Genomic DNA, 22,437 nt, shown 5'->3' on the forward strand with positions numbered 1-22,437 from the left:
GAAAAGCAATCACTCAGAGGTGGAAAACCTCTGTCTTTCCAAATGCTTGATGAACTACAAATCCCATCATCCCTATCTATTGGCAAAGAGTTGTGGAACCCCAAGGTTGCCTACTCATATCTTAGATGTTGCAAAATGAACTTTGTCTATGGAGATTCCGAGTCATCCATGTGATGGTTGTCCCAAAAGTGATTTTTTCAAGAGGCAACTGGACTTTCTTGTTTTTCTTTGAAGACGTTTTGCTTCTCATCCAAGAAGCTTCTTCAGCTCTGACTGGATGGTGGGTAATCCCTTGAAGTGAAACATCTTCAAAGAAAAACCAGAAAGTCCAATTGTCTTCTTGAAAAAGCACCTTTGGGACAAAATGAATTTTCTGTTTCCAAATTAAATTCAGAAATCCCCAAAACACCTTTTAATGGAGTCTTTCATACCTTCATGATGGGTACATTTTCTTGGCCTGGCCTAAATTCAGCCCGGTTACAAAGGGAGACGATTTTGGATAACGCAGCCCATGTGCCTGACGTTTGGTCAAAAGATTGACCTGAAAACAAAAGGAGCAACAATTATTCTCTGATCAATAACAAGGTGTTGAGTTCCAAAACCCAAAAAAGACAGGATAAGAGTCTTCTAAGCAGTTTCTGATATTGTTCCTCATCCATAGATGGAAATCTTGCTAAACTAAAACAGACTACTTGCATCGTAAAATATATAGTCTGGGAACTATTAGGGAGGAATTGTCTTCACCTTCTTTCTCCCACACAAATCGAGCTGTCTCTTGCTCCTCTGGAATTCAGCCCCTCCCTCCTGGGAATCCAGACTACATTCCATCACAGCCCTTCTCTTTTAACCCTAGGCTGATTATTTACTTGATTGATCTTCACTGGTGTCCGCTGAGTAGACTTCGTTGTCAAACCACAGGTGAGCTACAGTCATTCGATTCTGGGTCAGCGTCCCTGTCTTGTCGGAGCAGATGACAGAAGTGGATCCCAGTGTCTCTACGGCTTCCAAATTCTTTACCAAGCAATTCTTTTTGGCCATTCTCTTGGCGGTCAAGGACAAGCTTACCTATCAATGAAGGGGATGGAATACGTCAGGTACAAGAAGTCAGGAACTAGGATAGAGTTCAAAAGTACTATTTCATGCTACTTATAACCAGAGTCTAATCTACTAATGGTCCAGACGAATTGGCGGCAGATAACAGTCAACAGATTTCAAGGGGGGCAGGACTTAGGTCTCTTATGGGGGCGTAGAGACTCTAAACTGATGATGCTTTTGACCCCGCCTTCAGGCACAGCCTGGTTGTCTCCTTACAGAAAAGTCAAGTGGTTTAAGCAGATGTCTGTAAGCAAGGATCAGAGTTTTCGCACCATTCCATCCATGATCCTCATTTATTCATTTTGTTTGTCATTTCAGTTCTACCATGGCCCATTTGCACAGTCCTAATGGAGCTTGCCCATCGTGGTCGTAAATCAGGAGAGTGATAATCTGGGTTGGCCATGTGACTGACCTAATTTTTTCTTTCTGCAGTGGTTGTTAAGCGAATCACCGCAACCAGTAAGCGAAACCATGAAGGCTTCTTCGTACCCTGACAGGCATGGTTTGTCACCACTTGTACCAAAGAAGTTTCTTTATCATTCCAATTTAATGTCCTGGAAGGTCCTACTCCAGGACATTAAATTGGAATGATAAAGAAAGGTCCTACTCCTAGACCTGATCCACTACTCTAAACATACAAAGAATGGTTGCTGGCTAATCAAGTGAAGAGAATGACCAGGGGAGACAGGATAGCAATCTTTCAATATTTGAGGGGCTGCCACAGAGAGGAGGGGGTCAAGCTACTTTCCAAAGCACCTGAAGGCCAGACAAGGAATAATGAATGGAAACTGATCAAGGAGAGATTCAACCTGGAAATGAGGAATTTTCTGACAGCGAGAACAATCAACCGATGGAACAGAAGTTGCCTTCGGAAGTTGAGGGAGCTTCATCCTTGGAAGCTTTCAAGAAGAGACTAGACTGCCATCTGTCAGAAATGGTGTAGGGTCTCCTGCTTGGGCAGGGGGTTGGACTAGATAACCTACAAGGTCCCTTCCAACTCTGTTAACCTGTAACTTACTTGTCAGCCAGGTTCTGCTACTAGCACAAACTACAGAATGACTGGAAGGAGCTACAAAGGACAACCAACAATGTGCCAGAGACCTTTGCATTACTTAAGAAGGTTCTAAAAGTCCACCACAACATATTGAAAGTTGAAATGCCACAAGGATTCAAGCAGAACAGAAGCTTCATTACAAGAGAAGCCACCATTTGGAGAACATTCCCACCCAGCATTATGAGAAGTCTTCTAATAGAAGTTGTGTTCGGTAGAAGACAATGGTGCAACCTGTTTTCACATGCAGATCCAGAGTTCTGCAGAATTACTGATGGTGCAAGGAAGCAACACATACTCACCGTCACTGTAGCTAACAGTCCCTCAGGCACGTTGGCCACAATGATACCGATGAGGAAGATGACGGAATCCAGGACATGGTAATGCATCGAGACAGCAATGATGAAGAAAAGCACTCCGATGGAGATAGCAACACCAGCCACAATATGGACAAAGTGCTCTATCTCGAGAGCAATGGGCGTCTTCTCATTCCCCACTCCAGATGCCAGGGAGGCAATCCGGCCAATGATAGTGTTGTCACCCGTGTTGATCACGATCCCCGTAGCAGTACCTAAGAGAAAGGATTGATTAGCAAGAAGATTAGACCAACAGAAGAGAATAGTTGTACGTCAGGGGTGACCTGAGGGGTCCTTGGTGCTCTCTGAGCTAGTAGACATTTCATGACCCAACTAGGTAACATCATCAATGCTAGAAGGGAGTGGGGTTTGCTCTCTGTTTATATACAAGTGGGCTTGCCCTGTCAGTGTTAGTGTCAGGGTTCCAAGTAACACCCCCAATGAAGAAAGACTCTGAGGCTTGAAGTTCCTCAAAGTTCCATTTTATTAGAGATGTCATATTGGCACATCTGGGAAAACCCGAATCTGAAAGTTTCCAGGTTTTCCCCACCCAAAGGAAAGTCCAAGTCCCTGCCCAGCACCCACAGGTCCATCACGTGGTCCAACCAAAGCACCGTCCCAACTGGAGATGCCTCCCAGTTCCAGACCACCAGGTGCAGGGCAAGACGTCCTTGACTCTCTGAGAAAGGAATGTTATTATGACTACATATCACCCATGCTCCATAGAATACCCCTTCCCAGTTTCCCACAGTAGTAAATGTGGCAGGTCTGGAGGCCTAATGCAAAAGATGGCTTCCAGGCCTGACAGTTGGTGGGAGTGTTTTTGGGTGGTTTCAGGTGAACACTTCCACCAACACTGGCAAAGCAAGCCAGGGTATATAAACAGAGAGCAAACCCCACTCCCTTCTAGCCCTGCTGATGTTATATAGTTGGGTCATGAAACATCTGCAAGAAAGCAACCAGGCTCAGATATTACCAAGGTCCCCAAAGAAGGCTATACATTACATTGATAAACTGAACATTCCTTCCATTCAAGTTCCCTTCTCATGATCCTGCCTTTTCCTAATGGTTCCTCCATACATTCACACACATATACAAGTAGAGACCACCTCCATCCTGGACTTTGGATCAGAAAGATCCCTATGTTCCAGAAGATCGGGGGTCAAAGATCAGCTTCAATTTTTCCCCTGTATATTTGTTTCCAACTTCAAAAGGTTATGACCATGTTGTTGTTGTTGTTAGTTGTGAAGTCGTATCTGAACCATCATGTCCCCATGGACAACATTCTTCCAGGCCTTCCTGTCCTCTACCATCCCCCAGAGTCCATTTAACCTCAACTGCTTCAGTGACTCCATCCAGCCACTTCATTCTCTGCCGTCCCCTTCTTCTTTTGCCCTACATCGTTCACAGCATTAGGCTCTTCTCCAGTGAGTCCTTCCTTCTCGTTAGGTGGCCAAAGTATTGAATTTCATCTGGACTTCTAAAGAGCAGTCAGGGTTGATCTCCTCTAGGATGGAGTTATTTGATCACCTTGCAGTCCAAGGGACTCACAGGAGTCTTCTCCAGCACCATAGTTCAAAGGCCTCAATTCTTTGGCGCTCAGCCTTCCTTATGGTCCAACTTTCACAGCCATACATTGCAACTGGGAAAATCAGAGCCTTGACTCTATGCACTTTTGTTGACAGGGTGATGTCTCTGCTTTTTAGTATGCGGTCTAGATTTGCCATAGCTTTCCTCCCCAGGAGCCAGCATCTTTTGATTTCATGACCATGTACACTGGATTAAGTGTCCATGTTTTGCCTTTTATAACATATTTATTTATTTTATTTATTTATAAAATAAATAAACAAATAACATATAAATAATAATGATTAAGGGTGGGCAGTCCAGCCTTGAACCTCACTGGGTTCGCCCCCAAAGTATAGAAAAAACTGTAGGTAGCAGAGTCTTTCTTCTGGTTGCAATTTTACATAGGGATAAAATGAAAAAGGTCAATTCGGGTAACATCTGAGGTTGTCATGGCTGGGAATTGAACTAGCTCTAACAGGAGGCAAATGTGAAGCAACTTGCCTCGGGCAGCAGATCCTGGGTGGCACGGCTGAGGCAGGAAATTGTTATTTACTTTGTTTGATTGCAATTTTATTGCCTTGTTACCATTCTTTGAATTTTATTGGCCCATTCTGTTTCCCCAAGAAGGGGCTTATGGAATTTTTTTTTTCTTCTGCCTTGCAGGTCAAAGGTAAACTAAAAATGGAATTGCCAAGAATGTTCTTTGAGTTATATACAAGAGACAGGATGTTAAGAAGCAAACTGCCTTGAGCCCTGGCGACAAGCCTCATCCAGTCTCAGTCACTCCTCTGACATACATACCTTCCAAGCAAGTTGTGGAATAGAAACCAATGTTCTTAGTTTCCAGAGGATTATCATGAGTGAATTCACATGAACGAGATTGAGGTTCTGATTCCCCAGTTAGAGAAGAATTGTCCACCTGTGAAACAAAGATCAACATGAGATTGTGGGTTAGGGTTAGGGAGGAACATGGGAGATTTGTCAAAAAGCCAATAAGAGTTGAAATTGCAAGAGATAGATACAGAATACTTCTTAATATGGGATTTGCTTTATTAAGGATTAGAAAATAGAGGTAGAAATTAGAAATTGGGAAAATATTATTATGTATACTGCTACATAGTTGGACCATAAGAATGTCTGAGCGCCAAAGAATGGAGGCCTTTGAACTCTGGTGCTGGAGAAGACTCCCGCGAGTCCCTTGGACTGCAAGGCGATCCAACCGGTCAGTCCTAGAGGAGATCAACCCTGACTGCTCTTTAGAAGGCCAGATCCTGAAGAGGAAATTCAAATACTTTGGCCACCTAATGAGAAGGAAGGACTCACTGGAGAAGAGCCTAATGCTGAGAAAGATTGAGGGCAAAAGAAGAAGGGGATGACAGAGAAGGAGGTGGCTGGATGGAGTCACTGAAGCAGTCGGCGTGAGCTTCAATGGACTCCAGAGGATGGTAGAGGACAGGAAAGCCTGGAGGAACATTGTCCATGGGGTCACCTTGGGTCAGACACAACTTTGCAACTAACAACAAAAATACTGCTACATAATATAATATATTATAATTACTATGTATACAGAAGTTTTAGAAGTTGAAAGATTATTGCCATGTATACCTAAATAGTATTACTATTATTGTTGTTATTAATATTGTATATAAAGTAAATTGACCCAGACAATACACTATTCACTAAGCACTTATATATGTCAAAGAAAAAAAAAACTATAAATAAAATTAAAACAACAACAACAACATGAGATTATGGGAGCCGTCCAGATGTTCAAGTATCGTGTTACACAAAAAATTTCTTAATTGTCCTCCTTGTGGTAGAGCTTGGCTTAAAAAAAAGAGCAAGACGATGACAAGGATGATTGAACTACAACGTTTAGGATTCCATAAAAGATGGTCCAAGAAGTTGGATCAGTGATTAAACAACATCATTTTTAGTTGGAGGCAAGTGAAAAGTTTTTCAGTAAAGAACAGGAGTGAAGTGTGTTAAAAGAGAATTCCTTTCATGTTTTTTTTCCCCTCTTATTCCTATTTCCTTTCTACCTTCATCTCTATTACAGATAAATGCTGGCTTATTCTTCATTATAACCTAATGATTTATATTTTCACTCAACCTAACAGCTTAACAACCTGTTTTTTCTTTTTTTTAAAAAAATACATATGTGCCTTTCTCAAACTTTTTGGCATTTCCTGCAAAATAGGGCAGCAATTAAGAAATATCTCTGCTTCCTGGTCCCTCATCTTTAACTGACTTCATCTAAAATATTTTGATCAGGTAAACAAATCCAAAGTTGAAGTAGAGTTTATACTGTTGTCGTTTCAGTCTTAAGCAACTACACAAACACTTCAGAGAGGGAACAACTTTCTAAATTACGGCCATAACATGATAATTCCTGTGGGAAGACTTTTCTTGTAAAAGGATACAAGAATGCTACTTGTAAAAAGTTTGAAAGAGTCTCTACGGTTTTATTTTCTTTGCTATTGAATAAACTTGTTCTTCAGATAGCGCTTAGACTTATATACCGCTTCACAGTGTTTTTACAGCCTTCTCTAAGCGGTTTACAGAGTCAGCTTCTTGCCCCCAAACAATTTGGGTCCTCATTTTACCGACCTCAGAAGGATGGAAGGCTGAGTCAACCTTGAGCCTGGTGAGATTCAATCTGCAAAATTGCTGGCAGCCGTCAGGCAGCAAAAGTAGCCTGCAGTACTGCCCCCTAACCACTACGCCACCACAGCTCAGATGCTTTAAATCCCATCACTTCTTGTTCCCAATTAACAGAAAGATGCTACCAACAGAAGAGATTATTGATATCTCGGGGTTGAACTATGAGGTCCTTGGTGCTCTCTGAGTTTGGCTGTTTTCTTGCAGACATTTCATGACTCAACTAAGGAACATTATCATTATTAAGAAATCCCAACTCAAGATAGAATAGTATCTAAAATTATGGAATGTGCTGAGATGGATAGACTCACCAAGGAAATTCAAGGAAAGGAAGAATCTGAATATTATTTGGTCTAGCAAAGGTGGTATCAATGGTTAGAGGAAAAGAAAGAAAGAAAGAAAGAAAAATCAAATAAAAGTAAGATCTCAAAAGAGTAAAATAAATTTCTATATCAAATGAAATTTAATAAAGAAATACCAGATATCAATAAAATAATATCATTATGTAAGGTGAGAGAAAGAATATATACTGAAGAATATAGGTTATTGATATTGTAATAATTCAGACATTATATTGAGATGTCATTAAGATGATGCTTGTTGTATATTGTTTTACTTGTATTTATAAATTTATTTTTTGGTTTCTTAAATTAATAAAAGTTTTTTTTTTAAAAAAAGGAACATTATCAGGGCTAGAAGGGAGTGGGGTTTGTGGAGAGGAGGAGGAGGAGGAGGAGAAGGAGAAGAAGAAAAGAAGAAAAAAGAAAAAAGAAGAAAAGAAGAAAAGAAGAAAAGAAGAAAAGGAGAAGGAGAAGGAGAAGGAGAAGGAGAAGGAGAAGGAGAAGGAGAAGGAGAAGGAGAAGGAGAAGGAGAAGGAGAAGGAGAAGGAGAAGCAGGGTTCTTGGTGCTCTCTGAATCTGGTCATTTCCTCGCAGACATTTCATTACCCAATTAGAGAACTTCATCAGTGCTAGGATGATGATGTTACCTAATTGGGTAATGTAACATTGGCAACAAAACAACAACAAGCTCAGAGAACATCAAGGATCCCATAAAAAAGATTCGAAATTCTGAGAGATTGTCTCTTCCTTTCCCACTCTGCTTGTAAACTTACCTTACAACCCTGAGACTGGATTAGTCGGATGTCGGCTGGTATTCGGTCTCCACCTTTGATCTCGACGATGTCACCCACCACTAGTTGGTCAGCTGGAATTTCTCTTTTTTCCGCATCTCTGAAGACAAGGGCTTGCTAGTACGAAAAACATAGAGATGCTTTAGTTGGATAATTGACCTAACAATTATAATATATTTGGAGCAGTTCATAGAAGACAGATCTGCCTAGGGCTAGATCTGCCTGATATCTCACATTTACCTCTAGGTCTGGGATAGCCTGCCTACAAATATCTTGCAGGCCATAACCGTGGGAAATAAAAACAGTATGTCTCCATCTCTTGCTTGGCTTCTGTGAGAAACAGAGTGCTGGACCAGATAGGCTTTGTTGGGACCCAGCAGGATTATTCTCATATGTTTATGTAACTGGGAACAATTGTGTTTATATTTGTGTTTACAATACTCTATGTTGCCCCAAAGATGCTTTTTCCAAAGGCAGATGGACTTTCTTGGGTTTTTTTCATTGAAAATGTTTCACCTGTCATAGAAGAAGAAAAGAAGAAAAGAGGAGGAGGAGGAGGAGGAGGAGGAGGAGGAGGAGGAGGAGGAGGAGGAGGAGGAGGAGGAGGAGGAGAAGAAGAAGAAGAAGAAGAAGAAGAAGAAGAAGAAGAAGAAGAAGAAGAAGAAGAAGAAGAAGAAGAAGAAGAAGAAGAAGAAGAAGAAAAGAAGGGGAGGAGGAGGAGGAGGAGGAGGAGGAGGAGGAGGAGGAGGAGGAGGAGGAGAAGGAGAAGGAGAAGGAGAAGGAGAAGGAGAAGGAGAAGGAGAAGGAGAAGGAGAAGGAGAAGGAGAAGGAGAGTCTTGGATGAGAAGCCAAAAGTCTTCAAGGAAAAAACGAAGAAAGTCCAGTTGCCTTTTGGAGAAAGCATCTTTGGGACAACCATGACCTGGATGATTGAGAATCTCCATAGCCAATACTGTACGTTGCACTCGAAATGTTATGGGTAAGCTCTATTTTTGAACTCCATATATAATGGGAACAGAGAGCTAACTCCTCTTTTAATTGTATTGACTTCTAGACCAATCTCATTTCTTCTACCCACTCTAGGAAAAATAATAATAATAAAATGTCTAAGTACCTCTTCTTAGATGCATTAGTACACTAATCATTATAGGAAATTCACCTGTGGGATCATTTTGCCGAAGCTGGCCATTATGTTCGTGCTCTTAGCTTCTTGATAATAAGCGAACATCCCAGTCAAAATGACAACCAGTGCAAGGACCACACCCAGGTAGAGCTGGAAAGGAAGATCATCCAGGTTAGATAGAAACAAAAGCAATTTTTTTTTACCGAAGTCTTCGAAAGCCACAAGAATAGAGAGGGGCTCCTCCAGGTGCCGTCAGCCAAACAATGTCGACTGGCGACCCCCAGGGGGAAGGCCTTCTCTGTGGGGGCACCTACTATCTGGAACGAGCTCCCCCAGGAGATACGGAGGATCCCGGATCTGCGCACTTTCCGCCGTGCTTTGAAGACACTCCTATTCCAGCAGACCGGCCTGGCCTAATTTTCTCCCCTTCTTTTAATTTTTTTAAACTGGAATTTTAATTCGTTTTAAATTATTGGGAGTTTTAAATTGTCTCGGGCAAAAATTATTTAATTGGGTTTTAATCATGTTTTAACTTTTGTATTTATGTGTTTTATTTTGTGCCTGTTCACCGCCCTGAGTCCTTCGGGAGTAGGGCGGTATACAAATTTAATAAAACTAAAACTAAAACTAATATATCAGAATAAAATGGCGATGTGGTATCTTCTAATCTGCATGCAGAGGAAAGGTCCATCACTGGAGGTCTTCAAGAGAAGATCAGATAACCATTTGTCTGGGATGGAATAAAAGATCTTCTGGGCAGGAAGTTAGACTAGAAAACCTCCAAGCAGAGGTAGTATTCAGCCAGTTCTGACTGGTTCTGGAGAACCGGTAGCGGAAATTTTGAGTAGTTCGGCGAACCGGCATATACCACCTCTGACTGGCCCTGCCCTCAATCTATTCGCTGCCTCCCGAGTCCCAGCTGATCAAGTCTCAGCTGATTGGCTGGATCTTCTTTTGTTGCCCTGCACAGGAGAATGGAGCTGGAAAGCAGGTTAGTGGGGTGGGGAGGGAATGGAGATTTTATAATATCCTTCCCCTGGAGTGGGGTGGGAATGGAGATGTTGCAGTGTCCTTTCCCTGGAGTGTGGTGGGAATGGAGAATTTGCAGTATCCTTTCCCCAGGAGCGGGGTGGGAATGGAGATTTTGCAGTATCCTGCCCCCAGGAGTGGGATGGGAATGGAGATTTTGCAGTATCCTTCTCCTGGAGTGGGGTGGGAATGGAGATTTTGCAGTATCCTTCCCCTGGAGTGGGGAGGGAATGGAGATTTTGCAATATCTTTCCCCTGGTGTGGGATGGAAATGGGGATTTTGCAGTATCCTTCCCCTGGAGTGGGGTGGGAATGGGGATTTTGCGGTATCCTTCCCCCTGGAGTGGGGTGGGAATGGAGATTTTGCAATATCTTTCCCCTGGAGTGTGGTGGGAATGGGGATTTTACAGTATCCTTCCCCCAGGAGTGGGGTGGGAATGGAGATTTTGCAGTATACTTTCCCTGCCATGCCCACCAAGCCACGCCCACAGAACCTTTAGTAAAAAAAAATTTGAATCCCACCACTGCCTCCAAACTCCCTTCCAGGCCTATGATTGCATTGTTTAGCTACAAGGGAATCAGGACTCGTGGTCATTGAAATAAATAAGAAAAAGAAATCGTAAAGCAGCGTAATGGAAACACACAACTTCGCTGACGATCTTCAGCCAAGTATTACAACTTCCATCTATCTGCTTGAAAGTCACACCAGATCTTGTGATGCTGTTCTCCAGGAGGGGTGGTTGAACCAGGAAGTCAAAAATTAAGAGTAGTCAGGTTTGCTAAGGGGTGAACGGGGTCTTAAAATTCAGCAGTGCTGAAAATCCACCCCGCCCTCCATAATATATGCCACCTTTACCCTGATTACCTGAGAATTCTCCGTAATGAACTCACTGGTCCTTATTTTTATCTACGTTTTGCTTTAGCTGATTCATAGCCAAGAAGAACCAAGCTAAGTGGCTGCATTTAGGAGATCTTGCCCGATTTTGAAAAGATAAGCTGGTTGAAACCGGCTGATCGTCGGACAGGATACCAAGTTGTAGGCTAGACCGAGAAGGTGATAAAACACCACAGGGCAAAACCATAACAAACACCTCCTCTACTGCTGCCAAAAATAATAATGATCATATCTGGACGTGCCCATGAAATTACCGGGAACCAAGCTAGATTAAAGACAGCCTTATCCGCTTGATATTGCAAGAACAATAGTAAAGATTTCCATAAAAACTTCCACTATTGGCCATCTTACCATCAAGTTCACTCGTTCTTGTTTTATTTTAGACACAATGTTTGCTCCTGCATTCAATAAAGATTACAACTTTATCGTGCCAGCTTTCTCTATTGCAGGAAGAAACGTTTTATTCAGTGGTGGGATTCAGCCAGTTCGCACCACTTCGGGAGAACCGGTTGTTAACTTTCTGAGGAGTTTGGCAAACTGGGTGTTGGAAGAAATCATTAGGGCAGAGAACCGGTTGTTAAATTACTTGAATCCCATCACTGGTTTTATTCCCCCGGTGCAACCATCATGAAACATGGAGTCCCCAATAAAAATATTATACAGACAGTCCTTGACAGTCCTTACGACCAGAATTTCTGTTGCCAAGCACTTAGCAATAGTACTTAGACTTATATACCGCTTTACAGTGCTTTGCAGCCCTTTCTAAGTGATCAGCATATTTGCCCCCAACAATCTGGGTCCTCATTTTACCCACCTCGGAAGGATGGAAGGCTGAGTCAACCTTGAGCCTGGTGAGATTCGAACTGCCAAATTGCAGGCAGCCGGCAGTCAGCGGAAATAGCCTGCAGTACTGCACTCTCACCACTGCGCCACCATGGCTTGCACCTGATTTCAAGTGGCTTGCACCTGATTTTATTACCTTTTCTTCCACGGGTAAGCAAATCATTGCAGTCGTTAAGTGAATCGTTGGTTGTTAAGTGAATTCAGTTCCCCTACTGACTTTGTTTGTCGGAAAATGGCTGGGAAGGTCGCAAATAGCGATCACATGACCTCGGGATGGTCGAACTCTTAAATTGTAAATACATCCCGGTTGCCAAGGGGCTGAATTTTGATCATGAGGATGATGCGGCAGCCGTAAGCATGAGGAACGATCATAAGTCCCTTTTTTTCAAAGTCCTTGCAACTTTGAACATCACTAAATAAAAGTCAAGTCATTGATACAAGTGGTGGCACAGTGGTCAGAGTGCAGTACTGCAGGCTACTTCTGCTGACTGCCGGCTGACTGCAATTTGGCAGTTAGAATCTCACCAGGCTCAAGGTTGACTCAGCTTTCTATCCTTCTGAGGTGGGTAAAATGAGGACAAAGATTGTTGGGGACAAGAGGCTGACTCTGTAAACCGCTTAGAGAGGGCAGTAAAGCACTGTAAAGGAGTATATAAGTCTGTTATTGCTAAGTGCGGGAGGGAGGGAGGGAGGGAGGGAGGGAGGGAGGAAGAAGGGAAGGGGGAAGGAAGGAAGGAAGGAAGAATGGAAGGAAGGGAGGAAGGAAGGAAGGAGGGAGGGACGAAGGGAGGAAGGAAGGAAGGAAGGAAGGAAGGAAGGAAGGAAGGAAGAAGGGAAGGAAGGAAGGAGGGAGGGAGGGAGGAAGGAAGGAGAGAGGGAGGGAGGAGGGAGGGAGGGAAGGAAGGAAGGAAGGAAGGAAGGAAGGAAGGAAGGAAGGAAGGAAGGAAGGAAGGAAGAGCCATGGTGGTGCAGTAGTTAGAATGCAGTACTGCAGGGCTAACTCACTGCTCACTGCCAGCAGTTCGGATCTCACCAGGTTCAAGGTTGACTCAGCCTTCCATCCTTCCGAGGTCGGTAAAATGAGGAGACCCAGATTGTTGGGGGGGGGGGCAGGAGGCTGACTTTGTAAACTGCTTAGAGAGGGCTGTAAAGCACTATAAAGCGGTATATAAGTCTAAGTGCTATTGCGGAAAAAAAAAGAGAAAAGAAAGCAGCATAAAACTCACGTTGTCATTCGCCGAAGCGACTTTTTGAGAATATTGAATGCCAAAAGCGATCCAGCAGAGGATGGCTCCGACCCACAAGAGAAGGGAGAAGCCTCCTATCATTTGCTTGAGGAACTTGATGATTTCCGGGGTCGATTTGGGGGGCGTGAGAGAGTTGGGGCCATCGCGGGCCAGGATCTCCGCTGCTCTTGCACTTGTGAGGCCCTTTAAGCAGACAAGGGAGAGAGTTAAAATCAACAGCTCAGCACTCCTGCAACTTCAAAAGCCAATCTGAAATTGATGAGCCGGGGGGGGGGGGGGACATTGACCAAACTGGACGAAGGAAATGTTCGTTTGTTTTTACAAAGTTTATTTCCATTTTTAAAAACAATGCTTTACATATATACCTAAAAAATTATTGCAACTAACGTATACAAATATGCGCCTATACCACTAATGAAATCGGTTTCATTTCCCTCCCATTCCTTTCACCCAAATATACCATAAATTCCAACATTCGTAATAATCATAATCATTTTGGTTCCTAAGTAATTTCATTCACCGATCTGCCTCTGCGCAGTCTGTAATTTTCCAGATCAATTTATTCTCTGTGGGTATTAATTCGTTTTTTCCATTCTCGCGCGTATAATATCCTAGCTGCGGTAATAATGTGGAGGATCAAGTACCATTTTTCCTTAGATATTTTATCTGGTTTCATTCCCAATAAAAAAGTCTCTGGTTTCAGCTCTATATTATATCCTGTAATTTCCACTATCCAATTCCGAATCTTCGACCAATATTTGCCTGCTTTGGGACACATCCACCATTGGTGATAGTATGTCCCGCTACCATTCCCGCACTTCCAACATGCCGGGGAGGCTCCCAGAAACTTTCTTGCTATTCTTGCCGGGGGGATATGCCAACGATAGACCATTTTATAAATGTTTTCCTTGTAGGGGGTTGACAAAGTAAGTTTCATATTCCTATTCCATATCGCATCCCATTTATCCAGAAGGAATAAAGGGGGAAGGAAATGTTAATGCAATTTAACATTGAGCTGATGTTGGTCTATCTCTCTGTGCTTGTCTGTACAGATTAGATTCATTTACACAAACACACACACAAACACACATGCATGCCCAGCACACTCACAATTGGCCTGAAACCTAAGAACAGGCAATTATGGATTACAATTGCAACAAACATTTCAAGAACGTTATTTTAAGGACGAGAGCACAAATGCTATTTTTAGCGACACACTGAACTAAATAGATTTTAATAGCATTGCGCTGTTCAGCCGTAACATTTATGAAGTTCTCTGGCCAACATTTACTTACTTTAATGATGCTGGTGCCATATTTTTCTTCTAGTTCTTGAATGCTGAGTTTATGGTCATCCTGAAAGAGTAAGCAAAAAAGGCAGACGATTAAGGCTTTTTATTTATTGGTTTTATTAGGATAATGTGCTTCTCCAAGCACAACTGACTCCGCATTTGTCACAAATACAAAATATGTATCCATATAATAGTTGATGAGTTTCCTTTGTCACATCTTGTTATAGTGTACCTGCTTATTATAGCTCCCCCAAAATATATTAGCTGTACCAGTGGTAGGTTTCAATTTTTTTTTACTACCGGTTCTGTGGGTGTAGCATTGCTTGTGGGTGTGGCTTGGTGGGCATGGCATGGGAAGGATACTGTAAAATCTCCATTCCCACCCCACTCCCGGGGAAGGATACTGTAAAATCTCCATTCCCTCCCCAATCCAGGGGAAGGATACTGCGAAATTCCCATTTCCTTCCGATCAGCTGGGACTTGGGAGGCAGAGAATAGATGGGGGTGGGGCCAGTCAGAATTTTTATTATTAATTCTCCGAACTACTCAAAATTTCCACTACCGGTTCTCCAGAACTGGTCAGAACCTGCTGAAACCCACCTCTGAGCTGTACTCTATCTTATTAAAATTCTTTTAACCTACTGAAAAATCCTTCTATGGTTATTCACAAATGTTAATGTCTCCTTTATCCAGAATTGTGCCCTGGCAAAATTTTGCAATGATGTCTTGCTTAAAATGGAAGATGTACTGCAATTCCTCCTGTTCTTATCGAGAGATAAGATAAATATAAAGCAGCAGCTGAAAGCACAACCAGATATAAGGATCAAGCAATCTAAGTTATTAAGTTTTGGTGGGTTTTTTTCTGAAGACTTGGCTGAAATGGTAATTCGGGAATCCTAAATAGTTGCTTGTGGCAAACTTATCTTGGAAATTATCCGGCGAGAGCCAAATTTCCTCAGAGAACCAACTAAATTGTCTAACTTGCTTTACACGCTATTGCCTCGCACCAGATTAAGAGATTTTTTAAATGATTCATTTTGTGACTTTTATGTGGGAATGAATTATGACTCAATACCAAAGTAAACATAAATCAGAAATCTCACCTAGCAATACTAAAATAAAGGTAAAGGTAAAGGTTCCCCTCGCACATATGTGCTAGTCGTTCCTGACTCTAGGGGGCGGTGCTCATCTCCGTTTCAAAGCCGAAGAGCCAGAGCTGCCCGAAGACATCTCCGTGGTCATGTGGCCGGCATGACTCAACACCAAAGGCGCACGGAACGCTGTTACCTTCCCACTAAAGGTGGTCCCTATTTTTCTACTTGCATTTTTTACCTGCTTTCGAACTGCTAGGTTGGCGGAAGCTGGGACAAGTAACGGGAGCTCACCCTGTTATGCGGCACTCGGGTTTCGAACCGCTGAACTGCCGACCTTTCGATCGACAAGCTCAGCGTCTTAGTCACTGAACCACCGCGTCCCTATAATACTAAAATAGACTTCATCTTAAGGTCCATTGGAGAACATAAACCTTCTAAATACATTCACACTCTAGTCAGGATTGACTTCTGAAGGCTTCATGGAGACATCCCTGCAGTTTTCTTGACGACCTCAAAAGGAGTTTGTCCTTGTTTTCTCCCAAAAGGTATTTTTTTCTCCATTTTCCAACTTATCCTTCACTTCTCTGATTTTCCAATAGTCCTTCACCCAAGAACTAAGTAGGTGCAATCCAGGTTTAGCTTTTTTTACATCAACCAAGGTCAGCTAAGTGCTGCCATCTAGCTGAATATTGAAATGATGTTGTCAGTATTGATTTGGGTATTTTCAAATCAGACCTGATCTGGGTGACTCGAGAGACAAGTCCATGCAGTTCTTGGCAGCATTTTCAGAAGTGTTTTGTCCTGGCCTTCTTCTTCCTGGTCTAAGAGAAAGTGACTGGCCCAAAGTCACCCAACAGGCTTTGTGCCTAAGGCAGGATTAGAACTCATAGTTTCCTCCCTCCCAATCCAACCACTAGACCCGAACTTGAAGAAAATGTCCCTCTGCGTTGTTTTGTTTTCTCTTGGAGGGGAGCAAGTTGCATCTGGTGAGGGCCAATTTTCACCAAGGTTAATGCATATATGGGAATTGCAAATTAGCAAAAAACAAAACAAAACTAATCTTGGCTAAATTAAAAGAATGTTTTTTAGAGATAGAGATAGATAGATGATAGATGATGATGATGAGAGAGAGAGAGAGAGAGATGGTAGATAGATAGATGAAAGATAGATAGATAGATAGATAGATAGATAGATAGATAGATAGATAGATAGATAGATAGACAGACAGACAGACAGACAGACAGACAGACAGACAGACAGACAGACAGATAGAGATAGATGATAAATAGACAGTAGATAGATAGATAGATAGATAGATAGATAGATAGATAGATAGATAGATAGATAGATAGATTCCTACTGTTTAATGCTTGTTGAAGTAAAAGAGGGACTAAGAATAAATGTTGACTGGGAACCAGTTTGGAGGAAAAGCTTCCATTTTTCAAAGAATGAAGAGGAACAAAGAGATAATAAGGTTGCCCCATGGATTTAACTATGATCCTTCAAACTGGGTAAAGCTTAATCACAAATGCAGAGTCAAAGAAGGGATTTGGGAGATATTGCAACATTTAAGATATCTTCTTATTCCCAAATTTGTTTATCCCTTCCCCCATCCCCTTTGAATCTCCAAGGTCTCTTTTAGTCCAAATCTAAAACTTTTCCCCATTAGACGTCTTCAAGATGCGTTACCCTTTCCTTCCCATCGTTCTAGACAATCCCATCCTCTCAGGAACGTGGGGTAGGAGAGGGGTCTCCAAATTTGGCCACTTGAAGACTTTGGCCACTTGAAGACTCTGGGAATTCTGGGAATTGAAGTCTACAATTCCCCAGCTGGAGAATTCTGGGAATTTAAGTCTACAAGTCTTCAGGTGGCCAGGTTTGGAAACCCCTGGGATAAGACACACACATATGTGGAGAGCTTTTCATTGAAGGAGGGTGATTTAAAGAATTATTATGGGTGGCATGAATCTGGGGATATGGATAGCTTTTACCGACTGCCAAATACCCAGCAGCATTTCCAAAATAACAATCTGCTGAAAGCAACACCATGTCAGTTGCTGGACAGATGTGTATCTAATTGAGATGGTTGCAGAGCCTGTGATAATGTTATTGGAGCAGCATTTGCTTTGCTTTAGCAGAACGTGGCTAATGCAAGATGATTTACACACATTTGAAACCATCCGATATAGCCAGATCCCTGAGCCAAGACGCCGGAGCCTTTCCAAGGAGTAATACATTGAAGAGTTGGAATTTCTCTCTCTCCTTTCCCCCCCCCGCCCCCGTTTCTCTCCAAATGGATATTAATCTTCCTGATGAAATCTTGGGTGGAGTCTGACAAAACAAGACTTGGCATGAAGGAAGGAGAAAATTCAAGATTGCAACTGATTGGTTGCAAATTGTTTGCAGAGGCATCTCAAAGTGTTTTTCTGCCTATCTCGACGATTAAGGTTCACGGCACTGCGGAAATGTTGTGGCCAGAGAAGGCATCGATTTTCCTAATTTAATTGAATGGGCCAGAAGTGGATTACGTCTCTCTTCCCTTTGCACGATCTTGTTGCCTTCATTCATAGATCTGGGACCAATTTGTCAAGGGCGAAGGCAGCTTTGTTAAGCAGATCTGCTTTGGAACTGAAGTCTGAGGATTTCTGGATAGAGGCATCGGCTTAACAAAATTAGGGTAATGACAGTATTTGCCTACCTAATTGAAATGCAATTAACTTGCATATGGAACACTATTTGCGTTCAGAGAGTAAGGGCACAAAACTATTTGTTGTGCCAAAGATGAGTCATTTGAGAAGCAAATTACTTCCTGTTCCAAGACTGAAACTTTTGTATTAATAATCGTCTTCCTTAAAAAAAAAAATATTCAGGAAAACAAGAGATCTTATATTCGATCTACCAATTTAACCCCGTGCAACCGTGAATTAACAAGAATGTATGCTGGTATCTGTGAGTCACTTACCAAATCCAGCTCTTTCTTAAGCTCTTCAGTCTTGTCTTTCTTCTTGCCTTTCAAATCTTTTTCCTTTTCGTCTTCCTTGTATCCATCATCCACATCCTTGGTCCCACTTATCTCTATTGAATAGATATCCGATTTTTTCTAAAAAAAAACGTAATTCAGCAGGAAAATTAGTTGGACTTATTTTAAGTTAAGTCACCGGTTTATTTTCACGGGGCCCATGAAAAGGACTCCGTCTTGCAAGCCAAGCCCACCCACTCGCCCCCCCCAAAAAAACTTCCCTTTTGCCTTTACTACCTCATGTTCTCCTTGCAATTTGGAGAACGGTGTGAAATTCTAGAACCGCTTTTTGTAACAATCCTGCAAAACTTTAATCTGGAAATGTTAGCTGTTATTAGAATGAAGATCGTGTTCTCCTTTGACTCTCGGGGTACAACAATTGCATCAGTGTGGCTACCACAAGCCAAAAACAATACAATTGGATTGCTGAGATATCTGTTTAAACATTTCTTTGCAAACCGAACCAGATCAACTGAAAACTCCGGACAGGGAAACGAATGGATAAAAGAAATAAACCTCTACGAACTCAATGAATCGTTTATGTTTTACGGGTAGACAGACTGTGTGGGATGGAGTTCACCATTTTTATATACATAACTTCCCAGATCGTAATTGATCTATAAAATTGCAATCCACTCTGTTAAACAACCAGTCAGTGGCCAACTCCATTCCTTTCCAGATTCTTTGAGACTTAGATTATTGCACTGCTTAGGCATGGTCATATCTGGTAGGAGAGGATCAGTTCACCAGCTGCATTTCTGGTTGCCATAGCAATATGGGATGCAGTTGAAAATCCTTTAAAAAAACCCTTTTGTTTTCATTTTGCAAACAGTCGTTCATATCATTTGTTTTTATTTTATTTTGTCTAGTACCGTTGATAGGTCTTTTAATTATTTTTCTCTCTGTGGTTGTTTTTTTTTAAAAAATAAACCTTTGTATACCATTTTTTCTCTAATTGGTATTACCAAGAGTCCCATAATTTAGCTTAAACATTCCTAAATTTAATTACTGCTTGAGGATTTTACAGAAAGGAAAAATATTTTCAATGACGAGCATTCGTTTCTCCTCTGTATCGTCTCAAATCCCACCTTCTCCTATTTGGGGTTTCCAAATATTGCACTGCTCCACACTATTGGGCTCAGTTCATCCTTTTCTCCAAACTTAGCAAAAAAAAAAAAAAAAAAGAGCAACAAAGATGACAGAGGGACTAGAGCACGGGTATCAAACTTGTGGCGTCGCACTAGCATCATGTGACGTATCGCGATGTTTTTCCCCTTCGCGGAGCTGGGGTAGGCGTGGCCTGCGCGCGACGCATCCAGCCTGTAGGATGCCAGTTTGACACCTCTGGTCTAGAGGATAAACTGTACGATGAACAATTAAGGCACCTAATTGTGTCTAGGGCAGTGATGGCTAAGCTTTTTGCCATCACGTGCCAAAAGCGGAGGGAGCGCGTGAAGGGGTTGCGCGCACGCGTGCCCACACTCATAATTCAATGCTCCCCCGTGCATGTGTGTGCGACCCCCCCCCCCACTGCTTTTGGCACGCAACAGCAAAAAGGTTACCGGTGGGCCCGGTAGGCCTGTTTTTCGCCCTCCCCAGGCGCCAGAGTCTTTCTTGGAGCCTGGGGAGGACGAAAACAGCCTCCTCACCCTCCCGGAGGCCAGAAATGGCCATTTCCCAACTTTCGGTGGGCCCGGAAGACCTGAAAATCAGCTGGCCAGAGCACACATATGTGCTGGAGCTGAGCTAGGGCAACGCTCACGTGCCCACAGATATGGCTCCACGTGCCACGTGTGGCACACTGCCATAGGTTCGCCATCACGGGTCTAGACTAATAGAAAAGGACTAGAGTGACACGATAGCTATCTTCCACGACTTGAAAGGTTGCCACAAGAAGACAGGGTCAACCTATTCTCCAAAGCTCCTGAGGGCAAGACAAGAAGCAACGGGTGGAGACTAAACAAGGAAGGAAGCAACTTAGAACTAAGGAGAAATTTCCTGACAGTGGGAACAATTAACCAGTGGAACAACTTGCCTCCAGAAGTTGTGGATGCTCCAACACTGGAAGGTTTTTAAGAAGAGACCGGGTGACCATTTGTCTGAAATGGTATAGGGTCTTTCTGCCTGAGCAGAGGGTTGGACTAGAAGACCTCCGAGGTCCCTTCCAACTCTTTTGTCTTGGACAGGACCAGGTTTTTCTTCTGCTGTCTTAGTACTTAAGAGTTACAGTTATAGAAGCATAGAGGTACAGAGCTGGGAGGGACCACAACGAACATCGAATGCAAATGTCTGCAATTAATTAACCCATCATTACAGATGACTATCCATTCTCTTCCTAAAAACTTCCAGAGATACACAACCATCCCCCAAAGATTGCCCCACTTATATGCAGATCTCACCACCAGGTAGCCTAAAAATATCTATTGCAGCAATAGATACAGCGGCCAGCAACTATGAGTTCCTGAGAATCAATGATCTCAGCTCTTTGAACTTCTGAACGTGCCATGGCCTTCATTTGTAGATATTAGGGTGCTTCTTTCCGTTTCGGCAATCTCAAGGGTCGTTCTGGTTAGGCTGGCTGAGTTGGCCAAGTGATTTAAAAAAAAAAAACAAAAACCTTGAAATGAGACATGGATCAGGATCCTTTTCCCAGCTGAGGCTTTTTAAGGCGACTGAATTCAAAGAAAGGACCATCCGTTCAGAAGACGCTACAGTTTCCCCATCTGATTTCTCCAGCCAAAAGGCTGAGTTGCAGATAGTGAGAAGGATCAATGAGGAAGAGATTGGACAGCCCCTTTGTCTGAAATGATACGTAGAGGTATTATTTCAGTGATACGGGGGGTTGGACTAGAAGACCTCCAAGGTCCCTTCCAACTTTGTTATTTCTGTTCAGTTATTGTTTACATGAGATCTTGGAGAAATATTGTCATTTAGATAATGACAAGATTATCTAGATGATCTCATCTAGATAATCCTGAGTGATAGATGAGAGAGACCTAATTTCCACCTAATGCTTAGATTTAAAATTCTGCATCAAAATCAGAAGTATTTTATATAGTCTCTCTTTCTCTTTCTCTCTCTGCCCCCTCTCTTTCTCCCCCCTCTCCCTCCCTCCCTTTCTCCCTCTCTCTCTCTCTCCCTCTCTCCCTCTCTCCCTCTCTCCCTCTCTCCCTCCCTCCCTCCTTCCCTCTCTCTCCCTCCCTCCCTCTCTCTCCCTCTCCCTCTCTCCCTCCCTCCCTCTCTCTCTCCCTTTCTCCCTCCCTCCCTCTCCCTCTCTCTCGCCTCCCTCCCTCTCCCTCCCTCCCTCTCTCTCTCCCTCTCTCTCCTCCCTCCCTCTCTCTCTATCCCTCCCTCTCTCTCTCTCTCCCTTTCTCCCTCCCTCTCTCTCTCCATCCCTCCCTCTCTCTCTCCCTCTCTCTCCTCCCTCCCTCGCTCTCCCTCCCTCTCTCTCTCTCTCCCTCCCTCTCTCCCTCCCTCCCTCTCTCTCTTCCAAAAGTGTCTTCAGGTTGCCCGAAAACCAAGCTCCTTAATCCAAAAAAACCTCTTGGTAAAATTTTGCTGCACGTTACTTCTCCCCACCTCCCCACCCCCATAAAAAGAAAGCTCCTACATCTTCAAACCTCAGAGAAGCCATCTGTGGATTCTTCATCGTTCCCAAATTCCCCCATGTACTCACTTTTCCCATTTTGTGGCTTCCTCTTCCTTGGACCAGGGAAGGACAGTGGGAGGACACCGGATTTCTTGGAAGGCAGCTCAACCAGTGGATCACAAAGAGTGGGCTCAAAAGTACCAGAGAAGGTGCTGATCAGCTAGAACCCAGAAGATGGAACGAAAGAGCTCTCAAGACGTTGTCAGCTCCTAGCAGGTGATCCAAGGTGAGCTGGGGCCCTCTTCAAATTTAGGCATCCTTTGGATGAGGCAGGTTCACCTCCCTGTGGGAAGCATCTGTTACCTGTTGGCCTTTTTATGAAGGTAAGCTAAGCCACGCCTCCTTGTCTTCTCCAAGTCATTCCAGGCTGGGCTTTACCCAAC

At 43.0% G+C, this 22,437-nt stretch overlaps 1 protein-coding gene across 1 annotated transcript in view; it reads right to left on the reverse strand.

The window, feature by feature from the left end:
• Positions 1–22,090, reverse strand: part of ATP12A (ATPase H+/K+ transporting non-gastric alpha2 subunit) — a 45,136-nt gene extending 23,046 nt beyond the window's left edge. Inside the window, exons 1-10 of the mRNA XM_070952191.1 lie at positions 22,082–22,090; positions 18,349–18,486; positions 14,297–14,356; positions 12,981–13,184; positions 9,024–9,137; positions 7,847–7,981; positions 4,873–4,990; positions 2,449–2,717; positions 867–1,065; positions 432–541 (exon numbers count right to left, since the gene is read on the reverse strand). Of these exons, the coding sequence (XP_070808292.1) occupies positions 432–541; positions 867–1,065; positions 2,449–2,717; positions 4,873–4,990; positions 7,847–7,981; positions 9,024–9,137; positions 12,981–13,184; positions 14,297–14,356; positions 18,349–18,486; positions 22,082–22,090 (1,356 nt within the window). The remainder of the gene's footprint in view (positions 1–431; positions 542–866; positions 1,066–2,448; positions 2,718–4,872; positions 4,991–7,846; positions 7,982–9,023; positions 9,138–12,980; positions 13,185–14,296; positions 14,357–18,348; positions 18,487–22,081) is intronic.
• Between the last annotated feature and the right edge of the window lie 347 nt (positions 22,091–22,437).

Source organism: Pituophis catenifer, unplaced genomic scaffold, assembly GCF_029215685.1.
Source record: "Pituophis catenifer annectens isolate HBS135680 unplaced genomic scaffold, rPitCat1.0.hap2 SCAF_12, whole genome shotgun sequence".
In the NCBI taxonomy this organism is placed as follows: domain Eukaryota; kingdom Metazoa; phylum Chordata; class Lepidosauria; order Squamata; family Colubridae; genus Pituophis; species Pituophis catenifer.